Genomic DNA, 26,919 nt, shown 5'->3' with positions numbered 1-26,919 from the left:
AATTATATTTGATCCGGTCAAACCATATTGAACCGTGATCCAAAAAATTTCAGTTCAACTTCCAGTCCGGTTTTAAAAACACTGGTTAAACACATATGATTCGACCACAAATAAATAGTCCACACATAATAATACTAAACAGGATCAGTTGTTAATAGTTTGAGAATATTCTCCTCCTCTGATATTTTCATTGTATGGATTCGCATAGGTTCCGGTCATCCTCAAACCGGAGTACGGCCTCTGAAACCGATCATCATCAATTTGGGTCTTTAATCCCTAGACTCAGTATAAAATATCGATCGTTGAGCTTCGACACGGGTCTCCGCTTGATTGCTTCTCTCTCCGGTAGTCAGACATTTGGGTCTCCGACAAGGTTGGTGATGGCAACTTCTTCCCTGAACTCTGACCGGAAGATCGTTACCGGTCCGGACGGTTATGTTCTTGAAGACGTTCCTCATTTCTCTCATTACATCCCAAATCCTCTTGTACGATAATGTGAAGAATTCTGCAAATGTGTGCGAGAGGGAAAAAAAAGTCTGAAACTTTATGAGATGTTTGGTTTTAAGTTACTGTTTTTATTTATGTTTTCAGACATATCCAAATCCATTACAAGACAACGCTGCTTACTCTGTTGTTAAGTAAGTGACCGTTAACTTTCTTTCCAAGTTCGTTACTTTTCCCCTACGTAACTGAATCAATAGCTTATCTGGTTTAGAAATGTGTGATCGTTATCCAGTTAATAAGCTTCTTATGTGTGTTTTCAGACAAACGTTTGTATCTTTCTCATGTACAGATTATAGATAGATCGTTTGGGTTTGACACAGCTGTAGAAGAGGCTCAACGCTCAGAAAATTTGTCTGAAAACACAATGTGAGAATAATGTAATAACTTTAGGTTTGATTTTCCTTTTACCAAACTGTAATTTACAATTTAATAATAATAAAGTTTTATATACATCGTTTATTAAACTTTAAATGATAGAAAATGATACTTGAATATGAGGAAACTATTAGTATAAATCAAACTGCAGCTGGCTTACCATCTTTACGAGGGTCACTAACTGCAGTGAGCAATCCCTTGAAAGGTTTCAGTCTCTTGCTAGAGTCTTTACCAAGCTTCCTTCCAAGTTCAATAATCATCTCATCTTCTTCTTCCTTGTAACTCTGAACAATAAGTTGAACAATAGCTCCACCTGATATCTCCTCAAGCTCATGTCCCCTCTCTGCTAAAAACATCTCGCTATTTTTAGTAACTCCTATGTGATCACCGTTAATCGCCGTGAAGTTCTCATATTGAACAACGTTCGGTATTAACTGCAACAATAAGTCAATAACCAACATAAGAAACAATGATTATTAATTTCATCTGAATGTTAGTAAAATATGATATGTAGTTTTTGTCACCTTATGGTAAACTCTTGCACTCTCTACAGCTTCTAACGGTTTCATCTTCAACACAAAGAAGTTAAGGAAGACTTGAATCACCGCCGGGATTATCTTCATTCCTCCGCTTCCTCCAAGCGTCGCCACCAATTCACCGTCCTGCAAAACAGAACACAACCGTGAGTTTTCATGGAGTGTGAGTTTGTGAGTTAGATAATAAGAGTGAAACAGTTTGCCTTGGTGATAACAAGAGGTGTCATGGAAGACAATGGTCTCTTGTTTGGTTCAATGAAGTTTGTAGGAGCCGGAGGGAGATTGTCAGGAGTGTTCTCCGTCGGTACAGAGAAATCATCCATCTCGTTGTTAAGCACGATCCCCGTGGAAGGAGACAAGACCCCAGCACCAAAAACATAGTTCACAGTTGTCGTCATAGACACAGTGTTTCTCTCCGAATCCACAATGGAGAAATGACTCGTCCCTTGGTCTCTAAGCTGGCTCCAACGGTTCAAATAGTACTCAGGAGGGAACGTCGTGTTGTCCAAGATCCTCTCTCGTATACTTTCCGCACGAGGCTTGGATAGCATGTGGTTCATAGCGTTTGTTATGTTGACAAACTCAGGGTCTCCAAGATCCATCCGAGCTGCGAACATATGTTTCATTGCTTCTATCAAACGGTGGAGGCCAAGATCATTACCTGAACCAGTGTATAGCTCCGAGTAGCTGTCCAAGATGTTCATAACCATCGAGAAACCAACCGTTCCGCTCGACGGAGGTGGCATTCCGTAGATCTTGTAACCCATAACATCAGAAGCCATTGCATTGGTTACTCTGACTTTGTAACTTCTTAAGTCATCCATAGTTATGATCCCTCCCGCCTTTTTCACATCGTTGACGAGCTTTTGGCCTACTGTCCCGTTGTACAACGCAGCCGGACCTAGCCTGGAGATCATCTTCAGACTCCGAGCTAGTTCCGGGTTATAGCAAGTCTCACCGGGATTCAAAACCTGTCCGTTTCTTGAGAAGACATTACGCAAACCCGGGTCTTTAAGTATCATCGAAGAGTGTTTCGATATGGCTCGTCCGAGATACGGAGCCACCACGAAGCCGCCTCGGGCCAGCTCAATAGCTGGCTCGAAAAGCGGCTTCCATGGAAGACGGCCGTACCGTTTCCAGGCCTCGTAGAGTCCAGCTATCTCTCCTGGGACTCCCATAGACAACGCGCCTATGGACTTCGCGTCCTCATCGCTCTTATACATGTCCTGCACCGTCAGTTCAAAAGCTAAACACAATGTACTCAAAGCCGGTTCTGAGCATAGCGAAATGAAACATTCGCCTATGGCCATCAAAATATTAATGATTAATATGTATTATATCATTTGGCCTCAGATGATTAAAAAAAACTATATATATATATATATATATATATGTGTTTCAATCTTCTTGAATCTTAGGGCCGGCCCTATTGTACTAAATTGAAAAATAGATCAAGTAGAGACTTTATACCTTAGAAGCAGCTAATGGAGCGGTTTCTCTCATGTCAAAGGCCTCAGCTTTAGAATCTTCCATGGAGCTAACTATCAAGAAGGCTCCACCGCCAATTCCGCTAGACATGGGATTAACAACACCGACGCATAAGGAAGTAGCCACGGCGGCGTCAACCGCATGCCCACCTCTTCTGAGAACAGAGACACCAATATCCGAGCACCTGCCGTCGTCAGCAGCGACAACACCGTTCTCTGACTCAACCGCGTCACTTCTGGTTGCATGGCTGTGACGGTTGGTCGCTTCTCTCGACAACCAAACTGTTATGTTGTTACTAAAGCAATAACCTACAGACAGAGAACAAAAGACTTAACGTTCTTGCAAAAGTGAATGGCGTTGGTATAATCACTATTGTTGTATCAGGTCATGTAATGGTTCCTGTATTATTAAAGGAAAGGAAACAGACCTGAGATCGAGACTAGAGTCAGAAGAAGCAGAGTAAGAGCAAGCCTCAGATTGTTTCTGTGTTTCTTAGTCTCTGCGACCGTTTCTTGGTTGATTCCTAGAAGAGGATCAGCGAGGATTGTGTGAACCATATTCGATATCTATCTCTTTCCTCTCTGAATCTAAGAGAGAAGATAGTGAATGGGGTCCAAAAGAGAGTTTAGATTCCCAAGTTGTTATGTGTTTTTGGATTTATTCTTCTAAGTTTATGATTGGTTGTCTAAATATTCTTCTAAACAAAACTCTACACGCAATACTAGTCTGAAACCCAATCAGTTTACTTTTAAGATGGCTTAAAAGATAAATTAAAATATATATATATATATACATATATAATAGGCTCTACATAAAAGGAAAGGAAGTGATTGAGATTTTTTTTTGTTTTAAATATAGAAACCCATCTACATGCTCTCAATAAGATTTTAAATTGTATGACTGGTTATAAATAACACCTTGTCAATCCAATTGATGTCAAAAAAAAGGAAAAAGATTTTTAAAATGTCAAAAAATTATAAATGGAAAAAATTACAGTTTTTAATAATCTTATCTTAACATCTCTTGTCCACAAATTTGTTTTTGGGATAATTGTCAAAAAAATTTAATACTGAGAAAAGGTCAAATATCATCGACATTCAAAATAAAAGAAACTAAAAAAAAAAAGTTCAAATTTCATTAAGAAATTAAGAAGGACCCATCAAAAGTGGTGCTTCTTATTCTAAAGGCATACCCAAGTAATATAATAGAATATCTAAACCAATGATATTCTAAAGGCATAATAATATTTTTAAGTAGTTTAATTAAATAATTAAATTGAGGAATCAAAAAATTATATAAACCAATGATATTTAAGCAAGTGCTCAAAGAATCACTCAACTTTTTAAAAATTTCTCATATGAAAAATTCATGTCACACACTCTCAAGAGTTTTTTTATTACTTAAAGTTGTTTATTCTTGAAAGGCACATTGAGCAGCTCTCAATGAAGATGCTCTAACAGATTTTTATAGAAAGACATAATCAACTATTTAAAGAAGTTTTAACTATATTTAAATTAGATTATAAAAATATTTAAAAGGGAAATGAAGCAGAAATTATGGTGGCTGATAAATTCAAAACATAGGAGAAGGAGCAGGAGCAAGAGTTGGAGCAGCATCAGCAGCAGCTGGCTTCCCATCTTTCCGGAGATCACTAACTGCCGTCAGAACTTGTCTGTCTTGAACAACAAACTGAACAGTGGCTCCCATTGATGTAGACACTATTTCATGTTTTTTCGTCTTCAAGAAGTCTCGAGTCTCTTTGTTAAGCAAAATGTGATCTTGATTGTACACTGTCCAGTTTTCGTATAACACTTGGTTTGGTTCCAACTGTACAAAACCAAAAGATCAATTTGATGATTCAAAACTTGTTGAAAAATTGTTTGTTTGCCATTGATGCACGTACCTTGTGATACACTCTTGGACTCTTCACAGCCTCTAGAGGACTCATATTCAAGACAAAGTGATTGAGGAACACTTGGATTACCGCCGGAATTATATAGATTCCGCCGCTCGCTCCAATAACTCCGACTAGCTCATTGTCCTGCCAGGAAAAAAAAAAGCAATTAAGCAATTATATTCCTCTGTTATTACTCTGTATTGTTTGTTAAGACAAGTATAACTCATTCTTTTTGTTCACTGAGACTGTAACGAACCTAAACTCTTCTATTTGATTGAGACACTAGTTTTGACAGTTATGTTTTGCTTGACAAAAACGAAAAAAACGAACTTCTGTTCTTGATTTCGCATGTATAAATTACCTTTGTGATGATTAAAGGCATCATGGAAGACAAAGGCCTCTTGTTTGCCTCGATGTAATTCGCGGGCGGTGCAGATTCCTCGGATGTTACCGAGAAATCAGCCATCTGGTTGTTGAGTATAATACCGGTAGAAGTCGACATAAACCCTGACCCGAACGCGTGATTCACAGTTGTTGTCATCGACACAACGTTTCTATCTTTATCCACTACACAGAAGTGGCTCGTCCCTTCGTCCTTGAGCTGTTTGTATCTGTTTATAACACAAGTCAGTATATAAGCAGGCTCTGTCAATCCACATAGTTAAATCAGTCACTTACTTGCTGCGGTAATAATCTGGTGGGTAAGTCTTGTCATCGGATATCTTTTCCTGAATCTTTTGGGCCCAACTCTTAGAGGTCATATTTTTCACAACTTCAGATATCCCCTCAACAAACGCAGGATCTCCAAGATCCATTCGAGCTGCAAGCATAAACTTTATGGCTTCTATAACTCGATGCAGAAAAAGATTCTTATCAATACCATCTATATATTTGTATTGCTCCAATATATTCATAACCTGTTTGTTTCCAACATCAAAACATGAAATATGTTATTCACATTGAACACCATTTATATATCGAAAAATGAGTCATCATTCTCACCATTGCAAAACCGGGCGTTCCACTAGACGGAGGCCACAGTCCTTGTAGTTTAAACCCCATAACATCATTTACAACCATTGCATCCGTCACGTTAACTTTATAGTTCCTCAAATCTTCCAACGTCATGTTCCCTCCAGCCTTCATCAGATCATTTACAAGATTTTTCGCTACATCATCTTGGTAAAACGCTTTCATCCCGTTCTGCGCCACTTTTTTCAAGGTCTCAGCGAGTTCGATGTTCTTACATGTATCACCTTTCGTCAACAGTTTGTCTCCGATAACGAAAACACTCTTTAAACCAGTATCATTCCTGATCTTTTCCTCGTTGGTGGATAACGCGAAGGCGAGATGCGGACCAACCACGAAACCGTCTCGAGCAAGTTTAATAGACGGCTCGACCAGCTGTTTCCACTGGACACGGCGGCCGTTGTTCGTCCACGCTTGGTAAAGACCGGCAACCTCTCCTGGAACTGCTACAGACAATGGTCCTTTTTGTTGCTTGTCCACTTTGCCCTCGAACATTTCCTATTAAGGAGTTTTACAATTTATAAACAAAAATTACAAGTTTTCGCGTACTACAAAAATTCTGCTATCATAAACAAAAGAATTTTCAAATTAGTCGCATTGAAAGAATTTTATTCATTCATCGGAAATTTCAATCTAGTGGTTTAAAGTTGAAACCTAATAAGTATGTGAATTGTTGATAACAAAAGAAAAAAAAAATAACTATTAAAAATTAAGTTTATAACTACTTTTTAAACATAGTTATTTGCGATATATGGAACTTTTTAGCAACTGTTTATTAGTTTATTTTGTCAATAATAGCCTTATTTTTATTACTTATAATATTTTCTACTCCCTCTGTTCCTTAATATTACATATTTTAGGAAAAAAATTTGTTTTAAAAAGATTTATTTTTTACATTTTCAAGACATGTTTTATTAACTAATTGCAAATTTCAAAAAACTTAATTGCACTTATTGAATTGTTATTGGCTTAAAATTATGAAACAAAGATAAACACAAAAAAATATGTAAATTTAATGTGTTTTATTAAAATGTGTGAAAAATCTAGAATATGTAACATTAAAAAACAGAGGGAGTATAATTTTTGTAGGCAACAAATTTCTTTCAGGTTAGTGATGTAACTTGAAAGAACGTAAATATATACATACTTAAAAAGACGAACAAAAGATAGAAAAAATAGAACATGTAACTTTGTTAGTGATGAGAAGAACCTTGTATGCAGTGGAAGAAGCGGTTTCTCGCATGTCATAAGCTATCGCCGAACCGGATGCAGAGCCGACGACCATGAAGGCTCCACCACCGATTCCACTAGACGTAGGATTCACGACACCTAAGCAAAATGCTACGGCCACTGCGGCGTCTACGGCGGAGCCGTCGAGTCGTCTTAGCACGTCCGCGCCAATGTCTGAACATGTCTCGTGGTCGGCCGCCACGACGCCGGTTTTCGACGTCACAACGAAGTCTTTGTCATTGCTTTTGGTTTCTGTTTCTTCGCCAGTAAAATATCTGGTCCACGTAAAACCTGATAATTATACAAGAAATATATTTCATATTATTGCACTTCTTGTAATTCATTTGTATTATGGACTTCATTTATCTAAAAAAATATATTGTGACAAAAATGTAGGAACTGAATAAAACCTACAAGACTATAAACCAACTAACTAAAAATTTCGTTGTTATTGAAAATGGTATATGTTTAGAACTATAAATTGAATCCAAAAGGAAACAAAAACCTTATCTATATTTTCATAAATAGAAAATAGTCAAATACACAAACTAAACAAAAGTTCGATTTAGCTAAAAGCATAGTGTAAGACTGTGAGTTACAGAGAAAGCAAAAGAAGGCAATACCTGCGCCTCCGACAAGAAAGAGAGACAAACACAAGGCAATTGCAATCTGATTTCTTCTTGGCCTGTTTTTATTGACTTCAGAAATCGTCGTGTCCGACTTTTCGATGTCCAAAAATGGATCTCGCATTGTACCCCGACCCATTTTGTGTATACTTCTTTTACTAATGAGTCAAGTATCGATTCAAAAGTATTTGGAAATGTGGAGATATAATCGGAGAGATGAGATTTTTATAGCTGGATGGAGAGAGAGAGAGAGAGAGAGAGAGAGAGAGAGAGACTGAGATTAGATGATGTACTATAGCCCTAAAATGTGTTAATGTTGCATGAAACTGCACGTCGTTTACGTAACTATTATATTGTATAGTTAGTTAATATATATAACTAAGCTTTTCTGCATCAGTCATGTGTTTCTCATTACTTATATATACAATCATCGTAATGCAAGGGTGGGAACAGACTTTGAAAACGTTGACGCAATCGGCCGATGATGCATTCATTATTTAAAACACTGTTTGATACAATTTTTGAGGCATGAAGAAAAGAAAAATATTATTACAAACGTTATTTCATGTGAAAACATCATACAATTATTTATGATTTAAAAAAAACAAATATTTATAATTTAAGTTTGGTACGTACCAGCTGCTATCTCGAAATTGTGATGTTAATTAGTCTTAATTGATTCCCCCACTATTCGTCATTTTTATTTCTTTTGGACAGCAAAATATACTAGAGAGAGAGAGAGAGAGAGAGAGAGAGAGAGAGAGAGAGAGAGAGAGAGAGAGAGAGAGAGAGAGAGAGAGAGAGAGAGAGATTGTTGGTTACTGGTTGCATGTTATTGTTAGTTATGCAGTTCTTTTTTATAATATATAGCAATGACTTTGTTATATCGTGCATCACCTAGTCTTTTAATATCACCATGCGTATCTCCAGTGAATAAATGTGACTTAAACTAAGAATTGTTACATCTAGATGTGTCTTAAATCTCAGTGCACCTAGTAAAAATCCAGCATTCGATGGACCCACATAGTCTGAATGCGCGTTATAAACGTAAAGAAGATAAACTCGCTATCAAAATTGACATCTAAAAGGTGCAGAATCACGCCCCGGTACGGTATGATTTATTTTTTAGAAAATATGTATTCCTAAAAAATAAAAAAATCAGATTTTGATGCTGATATGAATATGAGTTTAAAGATATAGTTATTCATTCACATAATAATATACAAAGCCTGAAACATGTATTTATTTCAATATGTTTTGTTCTTTGCTTTTTTCAAGTTTGATTCGCGTTTATTCACAGCAACAGAATCAAATACTTTTGAGGACTTGAACATTAGAGGTAATTTGTCAGATCCGAGATACAATTTTACACATTTTCCTAGCTCACGGTGCTAGGATTTCGTTGAATCTGGGTCAGATTTAAATCGCGGTGGAACGTTGGAGTCGCTGTTCGTCGCTGCAGTAGCTACTCAAGCTTTCCTTTCCTCCTCCACTCTCCATCTTCCTCCTATTCGTTCATTCCGTTAGAACTTGCCCATCTAGATCTCAGATCTGTGATGAAAAGGCGCTCAGAGACAGTCGCTGGGGACTTCTATTTGGTCTTCTTCCTACAACATTGAGCATGGCGGCTGTCCCAGTTGCCTGTTGATCGGAGTTGATTTGCCATCAGCTCCTCTGTGCTTCTCTGTTCCAGAAGGAGTGTCACCGTAGATGTGCCCTGCCTCATCCTTGTTCAGATGCTGGAAATCTTTTGAGTTCTCAGCTCGGGGGAAGGGACCGGTGTCAAAATCCATAAAACCGCCGCTTCCTTCCGCTTGCGTTTGCTCTGTTCTTTAACTGCTGGCGTCTTCTCTTCGGTTGAGGGATTACAGGTTGCAGCAATGGTGATCTCTGGAGTTGCTTCGGCGTCTAGAGTGGACTCCTCCGGTGATGGCCGGACCTGGACTTTGTCAACCCCGCTTTGCATGTTGTCCTTTCGGGTCGCCTTCGGGATAATCTTCAGGTCCTAAGATTATTCTCCGGCTGATTTTCTCCAACGATTATCGCTCTTGCTTCAGGCTCCGGATGCAAGTTCTGCAATCGGTCTACTGGAACTGTACTGATGTTTAGGAAGTAGTTTAAGTTAGGCTTTGACTAATCCTTACAGGCTTAGTTGAACCTTCATTATCGGTGAATGTCATTTTTAGCTTTTTTGGGGGCTTTCACACATCCATGCTTTAATTAGCTGCTTAGATTCACATGGTTTTGATTATTTCGTAACCAATTGTATATCCATGATTCATTATTTTGGTAATGAGATTCACATACTTAACAAAAAAAAAACACGTTTCTGCCGACAAAAAAATATGTGGACAGCTTTTTTACGTAGCTCTGTCAACGCTAACAACTCGATCTTAGTCAATGATATTCACGAGTCTTAATTTTTATGTTCGTAATTTTCTCCTTTTAAAACTACTCCACTCGTTTCAAAAAGATAGATGTTTAAAAAAAAAAATTTGTTTCACAAATTTGGAGCTTGAGCAATTTGATGTGAAGACAGTGTATCTTCATGGAGAGCTAGAGGAGATATACATGACTCAGCCAGATGGTTGTCGAGTTCCTGAAAAGGATGACTATGTGTGTACGCTTCAGAAGTCACTTTGTGGATTTAAGCAATCTCTGAGAGGATGGTACAAAAGACTCGACAGCTATATAATCAAGTTGGGCTACATCAGAAGTCCTTATGATTGGTGTGTCTGCATGAGTAAATTGAAGGATGCGACGTTCATCTGTTTGGTACTCTACGTGGATGACATGTTGTTAGCTGAAGAGAAGTGTGACATCGAGAAGCTGGAGCTTCTGGGTTTTGAAGTTGAGATGAAGGATTTGGGTGCAGCAATGAAGATTTTAGGGATGGAGATCTTCAGAGATAGGGAGAAGGAGTTGTTCTTGTCACAGAAGGCCTACATTAATGAGGTGTTGACAAGGTTCGTGATGTCTTCATATGAACTTATCAGTATTATGTGCACTGCAAATGTTCATCTCACCATGTATATGGTTTAGCCCGTTGGGGCATCATGCCCGTCGGGGCATCTGGTCCGCAAGGACATCTGGCCCGTTGGGGCATCTGGTCCGCATGGACATCTGGTCCGCAAGGACATCTGGCCCGTTGGGGCATCTGGTCTGCAAGGACATCTGGTCCGCAAGGATATCTGGTCCGTTGGGACGTCTGGTCCGTTGGGACATCCGGCCTGTTGGGGCGTCCCGTTGGGACATCTGGCCCGTTGGGGCGTCTGGTCCGTTGGGACATCTGGTCCGTTGGGACATCTGGTCTGTTGGGATATCCGGCTGATGACGAGAGTCTGGCTCTAGTTGAGCATCTGGCCGTTAAAGGGCGTCTGGTTCGTCATAGCAACACATCTGGTCCGAAGGGACATCTGAGACAAAGAGAGCGATGGTACATTTGGCGTTGAAGAACGCTTCTGGTACATTTGGCGTTAATGGTGCATCTTGTACATCTGGCGCTGATGGCGCATCTGGTACATCTGGCACAGAGAAACGCATCTGGTACATCTGACACTTGAAGGTGCATCTGGTGCATCTGGCACTTGAAGGTGCATCTGGTACTTCTGTTATTGGGAGGATTCAAATCAAGGTGGAGATTTGTTGATATGCCTTGAATCTGGATGTTACATCTAGGCGATGGATGTTACATCACGTACATCATACCGACTCAGTTGCATCAAGAGCGTTGCATCAAGTTATTATGGATGTTACATCTGATCGTGGGCTTAGGGCCATGAGTCCGTATAGTCTATGGTTTTAGATGGGACATGCTACTATATATATCTTGTATTCGAAGTAACCCTAAACTTACACTTTATAAGCTCAATATCGCCTCCAATAATAAGATCTCTCTTTGCCCGTGGACGTATCCCTAGGGGTGAACCACGTTAAATATCTGTGTCGTAGTTACATCGCTTTTAGTCATCTGTTTCCGCATCTGTTCCTTCTCACGTCCGTTACAACAATCTTAACTGAAATTTTGCAAAAATATTAAATCATAGGAGTAGAAGTAAAAGATCCAGTGCAACATTAGCAGCAGGCTGGCTTCCCATCTTTCCGAAGATCACTAACAGCCGTCGAAACTGTCTTAAAATCATCTACTTTGTTTTGAACAATTAGTTGAACAATGCCTCCCACACTTGTAACCACTAGTTCATGTCCTCTCGCCTTCAAGAACTCTCGAGTCTCTTCTGTAAGCTTAATATGATCTCCATTGTACACTGTCATGTCCTCATATAACACCGTGTTTGGTTTCAACCGCAAAAATTTTTAAAAAAATTATTAGATAAAAAATCCTCCCCATTAAATGTGTGTTGTCTTTGATGCATTACCTTAGGGTAAACTCTTGGTCTCTGAACAGCCTCTAGAGGACTCATCTTGAAGATAAAGTGATTGAGGAACACTTGGATCACCGCAGGAAATATATAAGGCCCACCGCTCGCACCAATTACTCCGACCAGGTCATTGTCCTACCAGAAAAAACAATCAATATTGTTAGCTTACCAAGGATTAGGGGTGGGAACTTTACCCGATATCCGAAGCCGCACCTGAATCCGATCCAAAAAACCCGAACCGAAATCTGAACCGAAGTAGTAAAATATCCGAACGGGTATTGAATTAGGAGAGATTGGATATCCGAACCCGAACGGATAATATCCGAACCCGAATGGATATCCGAAGATAACCGAACATATGTATAATTAACCATATATTTCTAGTTTACATCTCTCATTTTATATAAAATATTTGTATTGATACTACACATACTTTAAGTTCATATGATATACATAGAATTGCGGAGAAAATGATTTGCTACTCAATTAAAATGGATGTCAAACATTTTATTTCAAAAATTAATAAAAAGTTACATCCAAAATTTAAAAACAATAACTAAATTAATGTCTTTTTTAGTTTCAAAATGTTATGTCTATATCTATTAACCATTCAATCTATTAAAAATAAAAAATTAGTTAAGTGGAAGTTATATTTTTAAATACAAGAAATTTGAGAAATGAAAAATGTAAATTTTTTTTTCAAAATCTAAATATCCGAACCCGATCCGAAATAACCGAACCCGAAGTAAAAATACCCGAACCTGACCTGAAATACAGAAATACCCGAACGGATTCTATACCTTTATACCGAAATACCCGACCCGAACCCGAACGGATACCCGAACGCCCACCCCTACCAAGAATCCTTTGATTTGGCTGTCCCTTGTCTTGGTTTTGTATTGATTGAGACAAAACAAAGGAATGGATTTTCTTGATTTTTTTTTGTTCATGAAGTTACCTTTGTAATTATCAATGGCATCATAGAAGACAAAGCCCTCTTCTTTGGGGAAATGTAGTTCGTGGGTGCTGGAGGGAGGCTATAAGAAGAGACCAGGGTTGGTACAGCAAAATCCTCCATCTGGCCGTTAAGTATAATACCTGTTGAAGGCGACATAAACCCTGACCCGAACGCATAGTTCACAGTTGTTGTCATCGACACCGCATTTCTATCTTTATCCACCACACAAAAGTGAGTCGTCCCTTGGTCCTCAAGCTGATTATATCTATCACAACAAACAATACATAAATCTATAAAAAGATTCTCATAAAGCCAACTTTGGTTACATCAACCACTTACGTATTGAGGTAATTTTCTGGTGGGAACGTCGTGTTGTCCGATATTTTGTTCTGTATTGTTTCGGCATAAGACTTTGAGAGCAAATTGTCCACAACATTAGCAATGCCATCAACAAACGCAGGATCTCCAAGATCCATTCTAGCTGCAAGCATATGTTTCATGACTTCTATAAGTCGATGCAAACCAAGATTCTCATCAGTAACCTTGACTTTCATGTACCTCTCTAGTACATTCATTATCTGCTTATTTCAACATCAAAACATGAAAGCTATTAACACTTTCACATAGTTATATATAACCAATATCGAAAAAGAAGTCATCATCCTCCTCACCATTGCAAAACCAGTAGTTCCACAAGCCGGAGGCCACATGCCACGTATTTTATACCACATAACATCATCAACAACCATCGCATCACTCACCTAAACTTCATAACTCTCCAAATCATCCATTGTTATGATCCCTCCAGCCTCCCTCACATCGTTCACAAGCTTCTCCGCCACATCCTCTTCGTAAAACGCCTTCATCCCTTTCTCAGCAAGTGATTCTAAGGTATCAGCTAGTTTTGTGTTGTAACATATATCCCCTTTCTTCAACAATTCTCCCTCTTTAGTAAAAACACTCTTCAGACCATTGTCATTCTTGATCATAGCCTCGTTCTTGGACAAGGCGAAGTCGAGATGCGAACCAACCTGGAAACCGTCTCGCGCCAGCTTGATAGATGGTTCGACAAGTAGTTTCCATGGGACACGACCGTGTGTCTCCCATGCTTTATAAAGTCCGGCTATTTCTCCAGGAACTGCTATTGACAATGGTCCTACTATTCTCTCGGCTTCTCTGTTCTCAAACATATCCTATTACAATTTAACAATTACAAAGTTTGGTGGTAAAGGAACCTCGGCTGAGGTGCCCGCCATCACGACTTCGAGCCCCGGCCACAGCGGATTTAACATCCCTTCCGTTGGGGCGCTGGACCCTCTACGGGGGATAGTTGGGAATATGGCTGCCCAGATACCAGAGTTATCAAAAAAAAAAAAAAAAAAAAAAGTTTGGTTATAGATTGTTAGAGCATCATTACTCATGGGTTTTTCAAAATGGGTTTATATCCATTAATATATTAGTATTTAGAAGTACTATAATTATAATAAAATTTTAATCTTAAAAATAGTTGTACCACTTAAAAATAAACATGTTGTACTCTTTTTTTTTGGACAAACATGTTGTACTCTAATCTCTCAAAATTTATTACAAAGTTTCATACAAGAATATATTCTTGTTTTTACACTCTTTTTCTTACTTGTTTACTATTGATGGTGAGATATCCACTGCTCATGTTATTGCATTACATAGTAGGAAGTTTGTTGTAATTTAATCCCTCTGTTTCATAAAAATGTTATTTTGACATTTTTTTCTTATCACATAATTAATATCATTTTAAAATTTCTATGCAAGGTATACTTTTTAAACTTAATATTAATAGTAACTGTAACTGAATTAATCTTATATGTAATTTTATTTATCTCTAACATTATTAGCTAAATATGTATAATTAATAAAACATAAATACATTCGTGTGAAAAATGTTAAAATGGCACTTTTGAAGAAAGTGAAAGAGTAGTAAATAAAATGTAATGAAAGATGTAAAATGTTTTTATTAAGAACTTGTGAAGCAGCCAATGGAGCGGTTTCTCTCATATCATAAGCCGTGGCTACCGAGCTGGCTGATGAACCCACAACCATTAAGGATCCACCGCCGATTCCACTCGACGATGGATTACACACCTAAGCTAAACGCGACAGCCACTGCGGCATCCACGGCGGTGCCGCCGAGTCTTCTTAGCACGTCAGCTCCGATCTCGGAACATGTCTCGTGATCAGCCGTCACGACCCCTTTTTCCGACGTCACAACAGCCATTTTTCCATTGCTTTTGGTTTCAGTTTCTTGGCCGGGGAAGTGTCTGCTAAGTACAATGCCTGATCATTTACACAAGAAGATTTACGGTTTAGTCTCAGATTCTTAGAAGATTGTAACCAAACAAGAAAATGTTTAAACGTGTACGATAGGTTATAAATGGAAGAATAAAAACGAAAAAAAATGGAAGAATAAAAACGAAAAGCAAACCAAACCTTGACAAGAAACAGAGACAAGTATAACGCCATTGGTAGTCTTTAATTTTATTTTGCAAATCTGATTTCTTATTGACTTACTTTAATTTTATTGATGTCAGATTCGCGCCATATCAAGTGTTCTTGTATCATTGTAATATTTTCTTCGACGTCCAAATGTGGATCTTGCAATTTAGCTGGACCCATTGGATAGTCTTGAATCAATATTTGGATGGAGATACAATCAAAGAGGTGAGATTTGAAGAGGGAGGGAGGGAGAGGCACTGGAGAGAGGTGTGTTAGTCTCTTTAGAAGGAATGTCTTTATATAGACAGAACGAAAGAAAACTATTAATCAATCTCCTAATCAGGCCTCGTGGCCCTTTGGTGATGCAAAGGATGCATGATCAGTAAGATCAATAATATCTATTTGTCTAGTGGCCGGATGTGTTGTGACAAAAAAAACGTGACAAATGTGTATATACACTGTCACGAGGGTGGAATCGTCATGCGTTAAGCTCTTAACTGATTTAATCATTGGATTATCAACCAAGTTCGAGCCTTGATTTATGTTTTTCTATTGGCCCAGCTCCTTTTGATTTATTTTGTTTTGTCTACTATAGGGCACCTCTGTTACATCAGCCTTCTAAAACTTTAAGCCCGATCCTGACTTGGTTAAACATTAATCACTAATCAGTTCCAGTCCTCTCAATCATAATCTCTAGGCTCTTGTTTTTTTCTTCTCCCTCTTCTGCGAATCTGCGATGCACGTTATATGCTCTATGTCTATTATTTCGTTCCTCTGATCCAATAATGCATATTTTATAATGATGCTATTGTTGTTTCGAATGATGGGCGAAACCACGTAGTCAAATCGACACAAACTCTTATAGGCCGAACCAGTGGCGGAGCCAGAATGTTTTCTTACAGGGGTAGGCCATAAACCTATATATATATACTGTATATATATATATATATAATTATTTATAAATGGCTAAAATAATATTATAAAAATTATTTTTCTATAGCTTAAAATATTTTTATTATGATTTAATTTTTTAAATATTTAAATATTTTTTAACCAAAAAAATGAGAGAATCATTTAAAAACTAGTCACCGATATAATTTTGTAATACTATTTTCAAAATTTTATTTCTACAAAATTTTCACAGTTATTTCATAAAATTTTAAATTAAAACTCTCCAAAATCTTTAAAAAGTAGATAATTTACAAAAGCTTGTGAATACATTAGTAGCTTTCATGTTTTATCAAATTCTAAATAAAATCCAAAGCAAAATATACAAAATTAAATTAATGTAAAAGAAAATAACTTGAACATACATGATGTTTTATATTTTCTACCTCACAAAAAGCAGAGATGAAACAGTAGGCTAAGGAAGTAGATAATTTACAAAAGCTTGTGAATACATTAGTAGCTTTCATGTTTTATCAAATTCTAAATAAAATCCAAAGCAAAATATACAAAATTAAATTAATGTAAAAGAAAATAACTTGAACATACATGATGTTTTATATTTTCTACCTCACAAAAAGCAGAGATGAAACAGTAGGCTAAGGAAGAGTTTTTGCCTATTTCAAAATCTGATTTTTATGTTTTGCTAAAAATAAATAATAATTATATAACATTTTAAAATTGTAATTATTAATTGCCTAATTAAATTAAGCTTTTTTCATTGTTTTCATTTTTGTGGGGTCAAACTATAAAATTTGGTGGGGTCATTATATTTTTTCTTGAAAAAAAAAACTTGTATTTTATAAATAAGGTGGGGTCAGCTGACCCCCCTCCAACCTCTATGGCTCCGCCCCTGGGCCGAACGTCCAATTTATGTCAAAAATTATGAGGACTCAAAATATTTCGTTTTGGACTGGTAGATAGAGAACGAAAAGATGAAAATACTAAAAGTAAAAACGAGATTAGAAAATGTTATCTTGCTTAATATCTTTCAATTCGTTAACTAGGTGCCGCAATTTTTTGGTGATTTAACAAGAAATTACGATATCATTCAATTCGGAAGCATCACTAAATAAATTTAGAAGCCAAATGCTAAGAATATTCATCTCTTCACTCATTAAGAAAGGAGGTAATTGTGAACTTTAATAGTTGTGTAGTATCTTTTTGTTGATAACTTTCGTTACCACTGAATGTAACTAAGGGCCAAATCTAGTTCAGGCTCAGTATCACTTGGCTCCATTTAATTGCTTGAATAGCTATGAACCATATAAGCCTAAAATCACCAAATAACGACAAGTGATCATAGAAATTGGAGTCAGGATGATGCTGCCACGTGACAAAATCTTAGCCAAAGTCGAAATTCCTTGTTGCGGTGTCCGGTTAAAGGAATGTAGCTTGTCAACTGCCAAAAATGATTCGGCCATGTGTACGTTCCGTACATAGCACTATGAAAAACTTCGCGTAAATATCCATCTTCTAGTCGGGACGGGACTTGGAAGTGAACAGTGTTTTACGATCAACGGACTGCGAGGAAGGACACGTGCTTCAAGGATAAGACACGTGGACCGCATTGTGGGCGGTGTCACGTGACTTTGAGGCAGATCACGTGATACTTCTGTTCAGCCTTCATCCCTCTCGCTAGGTATTAGAGAATCTGACGGATTGATAATTTTCCGGATAAAGTAACTTTGCTTATTGATGACTTAACTGTAGTAGAAAATATTCGAATTCGGTTGGCATTATAAGATGTTTAAAGACCGATTTTAGTTATATTTAGAACGTTTTATTTGCAATTTCCTGTTTGTGAAAACTTTGCCAGTGCTATGTATTGTAATGTTATTTGCAGTTGCTGGATACTGAAAATGTCTTTTATATATGAGTTAGTATTTTTGGTGTTATATATTTAACACGTTACGTGGTTGCGGTTGCACAGATAATAACAACACTTATGAAATTACTTGGTTTACTATCCATGTTCAAAAGCGTGGTATTGTTTGAAATAAATTTTTAATTAAAACAAGTTGGAATTAGTGGATAAGACCAAGAAATGGTGTTTATACTAAATAAAATTGAGTAATTACGGGGGAATAAAGGGGATCACGTAGTAGTCATGATCGTGGGACAGATACAAATCAAATATGATAAGTGTTTGGTGGAATCATATAAGAAAGTATTTAAAAAAAAAAAATAGAAACCATATAAGAAAGTATTATTTTTTTGCGTAATGAACGGTCGAGATGGATGCGACAGCATGCATGATCGCTCATGCTTCCTTAAGAGGTGGCATTCTTATCATGTGTGATATCGACGCGTGGACGTATTCATTCTTTACGTATATTACATGCATCAGCTCCTTTACATTACTAAAACATTTCTAGAAGACATATAATTAGCTTACTGTTTAGACGTTTTTGTAACCATTTAGGCTCAATCGCTTCAGTCGTAAGGTCCGAATTATCTGTTTTTTGGGGGGGTATAAATGTTAAAGTGTGTTAAGATTATATAATGTAAATTGAATTACCTAATTTAATTAGCAATAGAGATGAAGGTAAATATTACCTGACATGTTCGAATAGTATAACCAAGAGCTCTTAGTCTAGCGGTAATGGAACTTCAGGTGAAGTACCCGTCCTGGATTCGAGTCGCCTTGGTCATCTTCCCGCTTATAACCGTGCGAACCTGGATGAAAAGTTTCATGGGGATTAGTTTGGGTTTATCTCCCCCACTGATACGGGAAAAAAAAAAAAGTTCGAATAGTATAGCAACGAAACTGGTTGATCACTATGCATCTCGGTAAAAGGGACAATTGAAGTGCAACCATGTCCACGTGGTTAATGCATGTTAATAGTCTAATATTGATCAATCTTTTTCAGAAAATATTGATAAATATCATATTGTTGATATATTATTGTGTTGTATTGCGTGGCTGCTCGATGACAAAACTGATGCATAAATTTGTGATTTTTTTTTTCCATCTTTTATTTTATTAATGGGTCTAAGCCCATGATCCAACAAAACAAACATAAAACATAAAGCCCGACACAATGGGCCTACATAAACTAAACCCGGGCCTAAAGCACAAGCCCACAAACCAAACGGCTAAACACGCGTCCAACAAAGCTCGCATGCCCGTCCACGTGTTGAAGCCCACCCCTTTCGAGAACACGCGTCACCTGGTCACACCACCGCGACCGGCACCGAGAAAACATCGCCGGCGAAGACGAAACCACCTATAGTTTCGACGGAGCACGCCGGAAACTGAGACCATCTCACCCATCTGTTTCGCCTGGACTCTTCAACGGAGAGCTACATCGAGACTAACTCGAGAAGAACTACGCCGGAGTCAGAGAAACGACGCGACCAAACTCCACCATAGAGGCCAAACCGATAAAACTAAAGATCTCCAACCATCGATCTACACTCCAATAAGACATCAATCATCTACGATCGATCCAAAAAATCCACACGATTTTCAGATCGAGAGTCGATTGGACATAGCAAACCCAAAAGCGTAGATCATGAACTAGTTCCGGAACAAACCGGAGAAGACGCCGGCGAAAGGACACTGCTATCAGAGTCACCGCTTTCCCGGGGATGAAAGCCGACGAAACCGGTGCTGTAGAGCCACCGTTTCCCGGAAACAAAGCTGGCGATAGCGGTGTAGAAGAATCACCGCTTCCCAGAAACAAGCTTGCTAACCGGAGATGAATTTGGTAGAAGCTCCGGTTGAGATTTCATCTCAATCCTTCCTCTGTGTCTGATTTTTAGAGAGAGGACAGAGCAGAAGGAGAGAGAGAAACAAAAATGTACGCATAAATTTGTGATTTAACAGTGGAAGACAAATGATATGTTTGACAAACAAAAGGAAAAAAAGTTAAAGTAATAAATTGACATCTTAAAACTTGTGGCTCAGATTACACAATATGAATTTAGGCGTCACATGGTTTCTATTCAGTCTATACCTCGAATATTATATAGTATTTTATTACTTTTTTGTTACCACGAAAAAATATACTCCATATTACTCGTTCTTCAAACTTTAAATTACCTCTTAAATGATCGCAGCCAATAGTTCAAACAGTTTTACTCATTTATCGACTGGTACACTTGGTTGGGGCCGTTGCGATAAATACTTAAATGGATCATCTCGCATTATGTATGTTGTATTAAATGTTTTCATATACAGTTCCATACTGTTATTAAAAATATATTTGGAGACGTGAATTGGGTGCATTTAGTGTAACAACACAGAAATCAATGAAATAAATAATTGTCACCATACCGCTCCAGATGTGTCATGCTCATCGTGCAGACCATCTCCCATGATTTATCTTAATTTTCACTCAAAAATGGAATAACTTTATAATAAAATTATGATATATTTCAATTATATTCTATTTTATAGTAAAAATTAAAGTAATAAACAAAAAAAATAACTTACTTTATATATAGAATAAACTCATTTAATAAGATATTATTATAATATTTTTACTCTAAACTCTATTTTAAAATGAAAAATATAATAGAGTTAGAGATACGCTAAGGTGTACTTACATCCTCAGACCAGTTCAATATTGTTGCCCATCTCCTCGAGTCGAATAAATCATTATTGTCCACCTACTTTTGTTAGGTGTTTGAGTTTTAGATAACTAATCTTCGGTTCTTAGTTAAAATTTTGAATAGTTATTATTGAATATAGGGTGTGATTGGTAATTCTTGTAGCAATTTGTAAAATATAAAAGGTGAAACTGAGAGGAAACAAATAAATGAGAGAAAAAAACAGAGGACAAAAAATTACTCTGATAAAAGGTAGTGGTATAATAAGTGTGCGATTTCTTTTGTTTAAATAGTAATCAAAGTAAATGTAGAGTAAATGAATTTCACCTTATTAGCAATTGTTCAGTAAATAAGAGTAATAAATGTTTTAGCTATGTTAGTTGCGCCAGAAAACTTTTCAATCACACCCATAGTATTGCACCGGTTAATACTTAACTACAAATAACTGAAATTTAAAAGATAAATGTGTGCTAAATAATGAGCAAATTTCCCCATCAAACTAGCTAGTATTGGACAAAAGGTAAGGCTGCCAAATATGTGGATGTCGGGTAAATATCTAAGCCAGTAGAAATCCAAAGAGAAATAATCGATATAAGTTTTTTGTGTCTGCCTTTTGATTGGACTGCATTTGCAAGTTGATAGGAAGAAGAATTGACGTTTAAAGAAAACTTTTATACAATTTCAGCCAGTAAGAGCGGACCACAACACGAGATACCTTGGTCCGTACACACGGTTCGGATACTATGAAAACGAAGGCATGGTGTGTGGAGTGTACATCTTCCACTATCTTCCAATCAATAATAGTTGTTCATTGAATCTTATGACTTACGAGCTACACGTTTTGGATATTTGAGAACAGTCTTCTTCGTTAGATCTAGGAAAATATATCTGTCACAATCTGAGCCTCGTAACTATGTCATAACCAGAGAGAACATAAGACTAACTCATAACCAGGTTTATAGATATAAACATCACAAACTCTTTTATATTTCAACAAAACTGTTCAATAGTAATTGTTAAAAGCAAATAGAGAGGAACAAAAAAAGGATAAAATATAAAACGTTTATGACTTTATGTTAATGAAAAAAGAAAAGAAAAAACGGAAAAGAAAGAAGAAAGGATATATAAGAGGTCGATTTGTGTTTAGGGGGATAAGGAATTGCTTCCAGTTTTAGCAAAGAAACATAAAATGTTTGCTACTTTAATGTCTTTAAACGTTATTCCATATCTTCTCCAACATGTCTACTTCGTCCCGACACATTTCTTATACTCCATTCTCCTTTTTTTTTACATTTCTCTTTTTGTCAAACCCTTTCTCAAAATTGGTACTCAATAACATTATGAAAAGCTTCGAGAGTATGTATGACATTTTAAAATATAACATATTTTAGGTAAAACAAATAAAATAAAAACTATTTAATAATTAACTATAATAATCATAAAAGACTAGGTCTAAGTAATCACCATAGAGAAAGTCGTCTTTAGAGAGAGAGAGAAAAAAGTAAATCAATTTCTGATTTCGGCTTCCAGACAATGACAGTGGGCTCCTTAAGTCACGTCATCGGTCCGGATTTGTTTGTTTGTTTTTGTGGTTTTATTTTTGGTTTTATCCTCTTGTTTGATCTCGTTTCGGCATCGATGGTTTCGTTCTCGTTTGGAGCTGCATGTTCGGTGTTTGGTTCCAGTATCACACCTACCGTGGGGTGGATGACTGGCTTTTAACTCTGGGGCCGTGCCGTTCCTTCTTCGGCGGTGGTCGCCGGCTATCGTATTCTCGGAAGTGCTCGAGCGGTCTGATGTTTTCGTTTTCGTGTTTGGTGACCTGAGTTTGGATGAAATCTCGATTCTAATCGATGAAGCTCTTCAAAGCTTAGTTGTTTGCGTGGTGACTGCTGAATCTCCTAAACCTTCAATAACCGTTGGGGGTGGTTTTTCGGTGGATGTGGTCAAGTTTCCGGTTGTTTTCCGGTGGTCAAATGATTTGGTTTGTTCAGGTTTGTCGATGAAGACGGTGGAAGCTCGTGTTCCAGTATGATGTCGGTGGTGTGTCGTTTAGAGGTTCTGGCGGCGAGATCAAGCCGAAAGAGATGGTGACGTTTCAACCCTTAACCACATGTCTTTTTTTGTGTGTGTGTAACACGTGGTGTTATGAGTGGTTGAGAGTGGATTACTTTTGGACTTGGAAATATTTGAAGGCTTGGTTGGCCTTGTTGTTCCTGTATGTTTTACAGATCGGTCTTTTGGACCTTGTCTTTACGTAGTATCTATTTGGCCTTTGAGTCTTTATAAATTATGATGGGAAAAAAAAAGTTTAAAACAATACTTTATATCGAAGTTAATACACAACATCAAAAACTAAGAGCATGATTATTGAGGGGTTCTTAGAGTGGGATTCTTAGCGGAATATAAGAACCCATCTCTTAACTTTTAACTTAAAAAGCTAAGAATCGGTTCTTAAAACTCTTATTTAAGAACCGATTCTTAGTTTTTTTAGTTAAAAGTTAAGAGACGGGTTCTTATATTCCGTTAAAAACTCCACCCTAAGAACCTCCAATAATCATGCTCTAATACAATTAATTAATTTATTGTTCCCCCAAAACAAGGTTGAATTAACTAAGACATTCAGCGTATCAAAAACTCGACCGACCTCAGAAGGCAACTAGATTTCCGACTGAATCTAATAAATCCTAAATAACCATTACGCTCACATGTCGGTCACTTTAACTTCCCCAAGGTCATGCTAAGAAAAGTCCAACTAAGTCTATTCGTGGAGAAGTCACAAGCCTCTGTTACATAAGTCTAACTCACAGCCTTGTAACTGTAATCTAATCAATTAGCTTTTTAACTGCAGTTAGTCTTAGGCAGATAGTCTTAACTACAGTTAAAATATTTAACCAAACCATGGTTAACCATTTTACTACATAAAGCTCTGCAGGTGAATGACGACCAAACAGCAACAAAAACAAAACTCTTTCGCCTCCGACAAAACATGATCATTGGAGAAACTCGCCGCACGTACCCAACGGTGGAGATACCTACATGGCCCGTCTCCGAAGATTTCACAACGTCGGAGCTTTTCTCTCCGGCGATGAGCAGCCCGGACTGCAGCATGCTCGAAGCTTTAGCTGCGTTGCAACGTTATCTCCCGTCAAACGAACCGGATCCGGATCTATTCGGTCCGGACTCTCCCGTCGACGCTTACTCCTGCGACCATTTCCGCATGTACGACTTCAAAGTCAGGAGGTGCGCTCGTGGCCGGAGCCATGACTGGACGGAGTGTCCGTACGCTCATCCCGGAGAAAAGGCTCGCCGGAGAGATCCGACGAAGTACAACTACTCCGGGACGGCTTGTCCCGATTTTCGAAAAGGCGGTTGCAAGAAAGGGGACTCGTGCGAGTTTGCTCACGGAGTTTTCGAGTGCTGGCTTCATCCCGCTCGTTACCGGACTCAGCCGTGCAAAGACGGAGGTAACTGCCGCCGGAGAGTTTGTTTCTTTGCTCACTCGCCTGATCAGCTTAGGTGTCTCCATAACCGGAGCCCCGACCGGGTTGATTCCTTTGACGTATCGTCTCCGGTTCGTAGAGCGTTTCAGCTCTCGGTTTCTTCTGTTTCTAGCTCGCCGCCGATGAGCCCGAGGGCTGACTCGGAGACTCAGTCACTGAGTCACTCTGTCGTGTCGTCGTTTAGGAACTTGCAGTTTGAGAAGGTGAAGTCATTTCCTTCGTCTTATAATAATCCGTTAAGATGCTACCAATCCGGATTCGGGTCGCCAAGAGGATCCATATTGGGTCATGGGTTTCAGAGTCTTCCTACAACCCCGATCCGACCCGGAAGTATGGATATTTGGGATAATGGTTTAGAGGAAGAGCCTGCAATGGAGCGGGTCGTGGAGTCGGGTCGTGAGCTACGTGCAAAAATGTTTGAGAAGCTGAGCAAGGATAATTGCATGGATCGGGTTGAACCGGATCAGGATCAGAACTCGGGTGAAGCTCCTGATGTCGGGTGGGTATCTGAGCTGTTGATGTAAGAGAAAAAAAGCCCGACCCGTACCTGGATATCAAAAATCTCATTGATAAGGCAGGAGATCTAAAGTGTGTTCATATTATTATTTACTAATTTCGTTTTATCGGTAATAATAATTAAATATAGATTTTTGTGGAGGATTTTGAGAAGACTATGGAATCTCGTTGTATAGATGTGCCTAAGGTTTAAAAATTTTAATTATTGATTAGTAATATATCTATTATTATAAGTATGGTATCGTTTTTATCAAGAATGTAATGTAAACCTACTTGTTATTATTCAATGAATGAATGCTAACTTTTTTTTGTCAACATTTCATTTTTTTGGAAATGTAGTTAGTTACAGTAACTAACTAGTTGTAAGTTGTAACAGGTAATTTCATAATTTTGATTGTTAAACCTGGTCTTCTAGCAAATCAACATAATGAACAAGATTTATAGGACCATAGTAGACACAAAAGCTATTCCATTTAGCTAAGTTCAAGATGTCTTGGATTGTAGGTGTTGCTTCATTGATATCTACTTCCTGCTTTCGTCCTTCTCTTGATGAATGATCCAAGCTCCTGATTAGTTCCACACAAACACTTAGAAAGATTATCTTATACGCAAGTTTATTTATTTGTTGAATAGCTAACAATATGGCTATTGCTTCTGCTAAGGCGACTGAGTTGGTAGATTCGATTCCAAGCCTTTTTAGTGCCAAGGAATGTTTTCTTTGTTAGATTAAGACCACATTTACATTTAGAGTTTTCTTATAAATTATTTTGTTGTAATGAATAATGAAAATAGTTTTTTTGTGTGTAAAACACGAGCTGTTTGACGTTGTAACATATCGTTTCATGAGTTTTGACTGAGTTTAAAAGCTTGAATGTTAATTAGTAAGATTTGACTGGTTCAACAAATGTAAAGTAGTATTTGGGCAAATCATTCGATATGACATTATCCAATACAACCAATACCATTTAGGTATATAATAACATAGATAAGAAAATGACATTGACCAATACAATTCGTGCAACATCAAAGAAAAGTCTCACTAAATCAACACTACGATAATTAAAAAACTAATTAGACAAAAACCAAAAAAGGAAGAATGCAAGACTGAGTTTGATATAATTTGAGTCGGTGATTCTTTTGGTAATTAATGCCGTAAATTATAAAACTTGAATTGTTTTGTTGAATGGTAAAAGTTAGTAACGTGCAATGTTTAAGAAAACGAGTAATCACAATTAGTAACAAGTATTTGGTATTTTGACCTTTGAAATACTAAGGCAAATTACGGATTCAGAATGAAAAATTTGTGATATACTCTTTACTAATGTTGAAAACGACATATGAGTCCAATGTTAGGTATCACAATTAACATTTTAAGTAACATACATATAATTAAATGGAATATGAAATGTTTATATGGGGAACCGGCCAAATCTGTAATCAGCGAATTAATAGATTTGTGTAGGGCAATTAGCCCACAATCTCTACTCTAATGTCAAAAAGAAAACTAATTATAAAGCATTTATTTAATGGACATTTATCTCTATAACTATTTAAATTATTTTTTGACAAACCTATGTTCATTGCATATCTTCATTATTTTTGTTATGAGAAACTATGATATAAAAACGTAAACGTATGATTGGAGCAAACAAAATACTGAAACGGGGTCGACTTGGCTATTGGAAAACAACCGAACAAATTACAAGTTGATCTAAGTTTATCCAACTCCAGTTAAATATTATGCCTATATTGCTTTTACAATCGAAAACATTAGTCGTGGAATGAACAAGGCATACCTGCGGTATGGTTATGATCAAATGGTAGAAGAAATCTGTAAATGTTTAAAACACTTTTTCTAAAATTCAAATCTCTCTAGAAACAAAATTACAGTTATATAAAAAATT

The 26,919-nt window shown here is 37.4% G+C and overlaps 5 protein-coding genes and 1 long non-coding RNA gene across 6 annotated transcripts; 1 reads left to right on the top strand and 5 right to left on the bottom strand.

Moving 5' to 3' along the window:
• Positions 1-877: 877 nt before the first annotated feature.
• Positions 878-3,618, bottom strand: LOC106366438 (glutathione hydrolase 3-like). Its single transcript, XM_013806039.3, has 5 exons — positions 3,331-3,618; positions 2,886-3,211; positions 1,619-2,641; positions 1,404-1,541; positions 878-1,313 (listed from the first exon to the last, which is right to left on the bottom strand). Exons 1-5 carry the CDS (start codon positions 3,458-3,460, stop codon positions 1,020-1,022), a joined length of 1,911 nt encoding a protein of 636 aa, XP_013661493.2. The 5' UTR covers positions 3,461-3,618; the 3' UTR covers positions 878-1,019.
• Positions 3,619-4,274: 656 nt separating this feature from the next.
• Positions 4,275-6,370, bottom strand: LOC106362803 (glutathione hydrolase 3-like). Its single transcript, XM_013802646.3, has 5 exons — positions 5,803-6,370; positions 5,479-5,717; positions 5,162-5,411; positions 4,807-4,944; positions 4,275-4,730 (listed from the first exon to the last, which is right to left on the bottom strand). The coding sequence occupies exons 1-5, from the start codon at positions 6,322-6,324 to the stop codon at positions 4,476-4,478; spliced, it is 1,404 nt and encodes a 467-aa protein (XP_013658100.2). The 5' UTR covers positions 6,325-6,370; the 3' UTR covers positions 4,275-4,475.
• A 5,389-nt stretch (positions 6,371-11,759) lies between these two features.
• On the bottom strand, positions 11,760-13,771 carry LOC125575439 (glutathione hydrolase 3-like). Its single transcript, XM_048764358.1, has 5 exons — positions 13,694-13,771; positions 13,362-13,600; positions 13,023-13,287; positions 12,062-12,199; positions 11,760-11,960 (listed from the first exon to the last, which is right to left on the bottom strand). The coding sequence occupies exons 1-5, from the start codon at positions 13,769-13,771 to the stop codon at positions 11,760-11,762; spliced, it is 921 nt and encodes a 306-aa protein (XP_048620315.1).
• On the bottom strand, positions 12,862-14,402 carry LOC125590129 (glutathione hydrolase 3-like). The gene has a single exon (XM_048763207.1). It carries the CDS (start codon positions 14,210-14,212, stop codon positions 13,784-13,786), a length of 429 nt encoding a protein of 142 aa, XP_048619164.1. The 5' UTR covers positions 14,213-14,402; the 3' UTR covers positions 12,862-13,783.
• Positions 14,403-14,855: 453 nt separating this feature from the next.
• Positions 14,856-16,289, bottom strand: LOC106362802. Its single transcript, XR_007326342.1, has 2 exons — positions 15,570-16,289; positions 14,856-15,335 (listed from the first exon to the last, which is right to left on the bottom strand). It is a non-coding gene; the product is annotated as an uncharacterized LOC106362802 (long non-coding RNA).
• A 7,644-nt stretch (positions 16,290-23,933) lies between these two features.
• On the top strand, positions 23,934-25,332 carry LOC106366437 (zinc finger CCCH domain-containing protein 49-like). Its single transcript, XM_013806038.3, has one exon. The coding sequence runs from the start codon at positions 23,986-23,988 to the stop codon at positions 25,021-25,023; it is 1,038 nt and encodes a 345-aa protein (XP_013661492.1). The 5' UTR covers positions 23,934-23,985; the 3' UTR covers positions 25,024-25,332.
• Positions 25,333-26,919: the final 1,587 nt, after the last annotated feature.

Source organism: Brassica napus, chromosome C7 (assembly GCF_020379485.1).
Source record: "Brassica napus cultivar Da-Ae chromosome C7, Da-Ae, whole genome shotgun sequence".
Classification (NCBI taxonomy): Eukaryota; Viridiplantae; Streptophyta; class Magnoliopsida; order Brassicales; family Brassicaceae; genus Brassica; species Brassica napus.
Note: the sequence above shows the minus strand (reverse complement) of the source record. Positions and strands in the feature narration are given on the sequence as shown.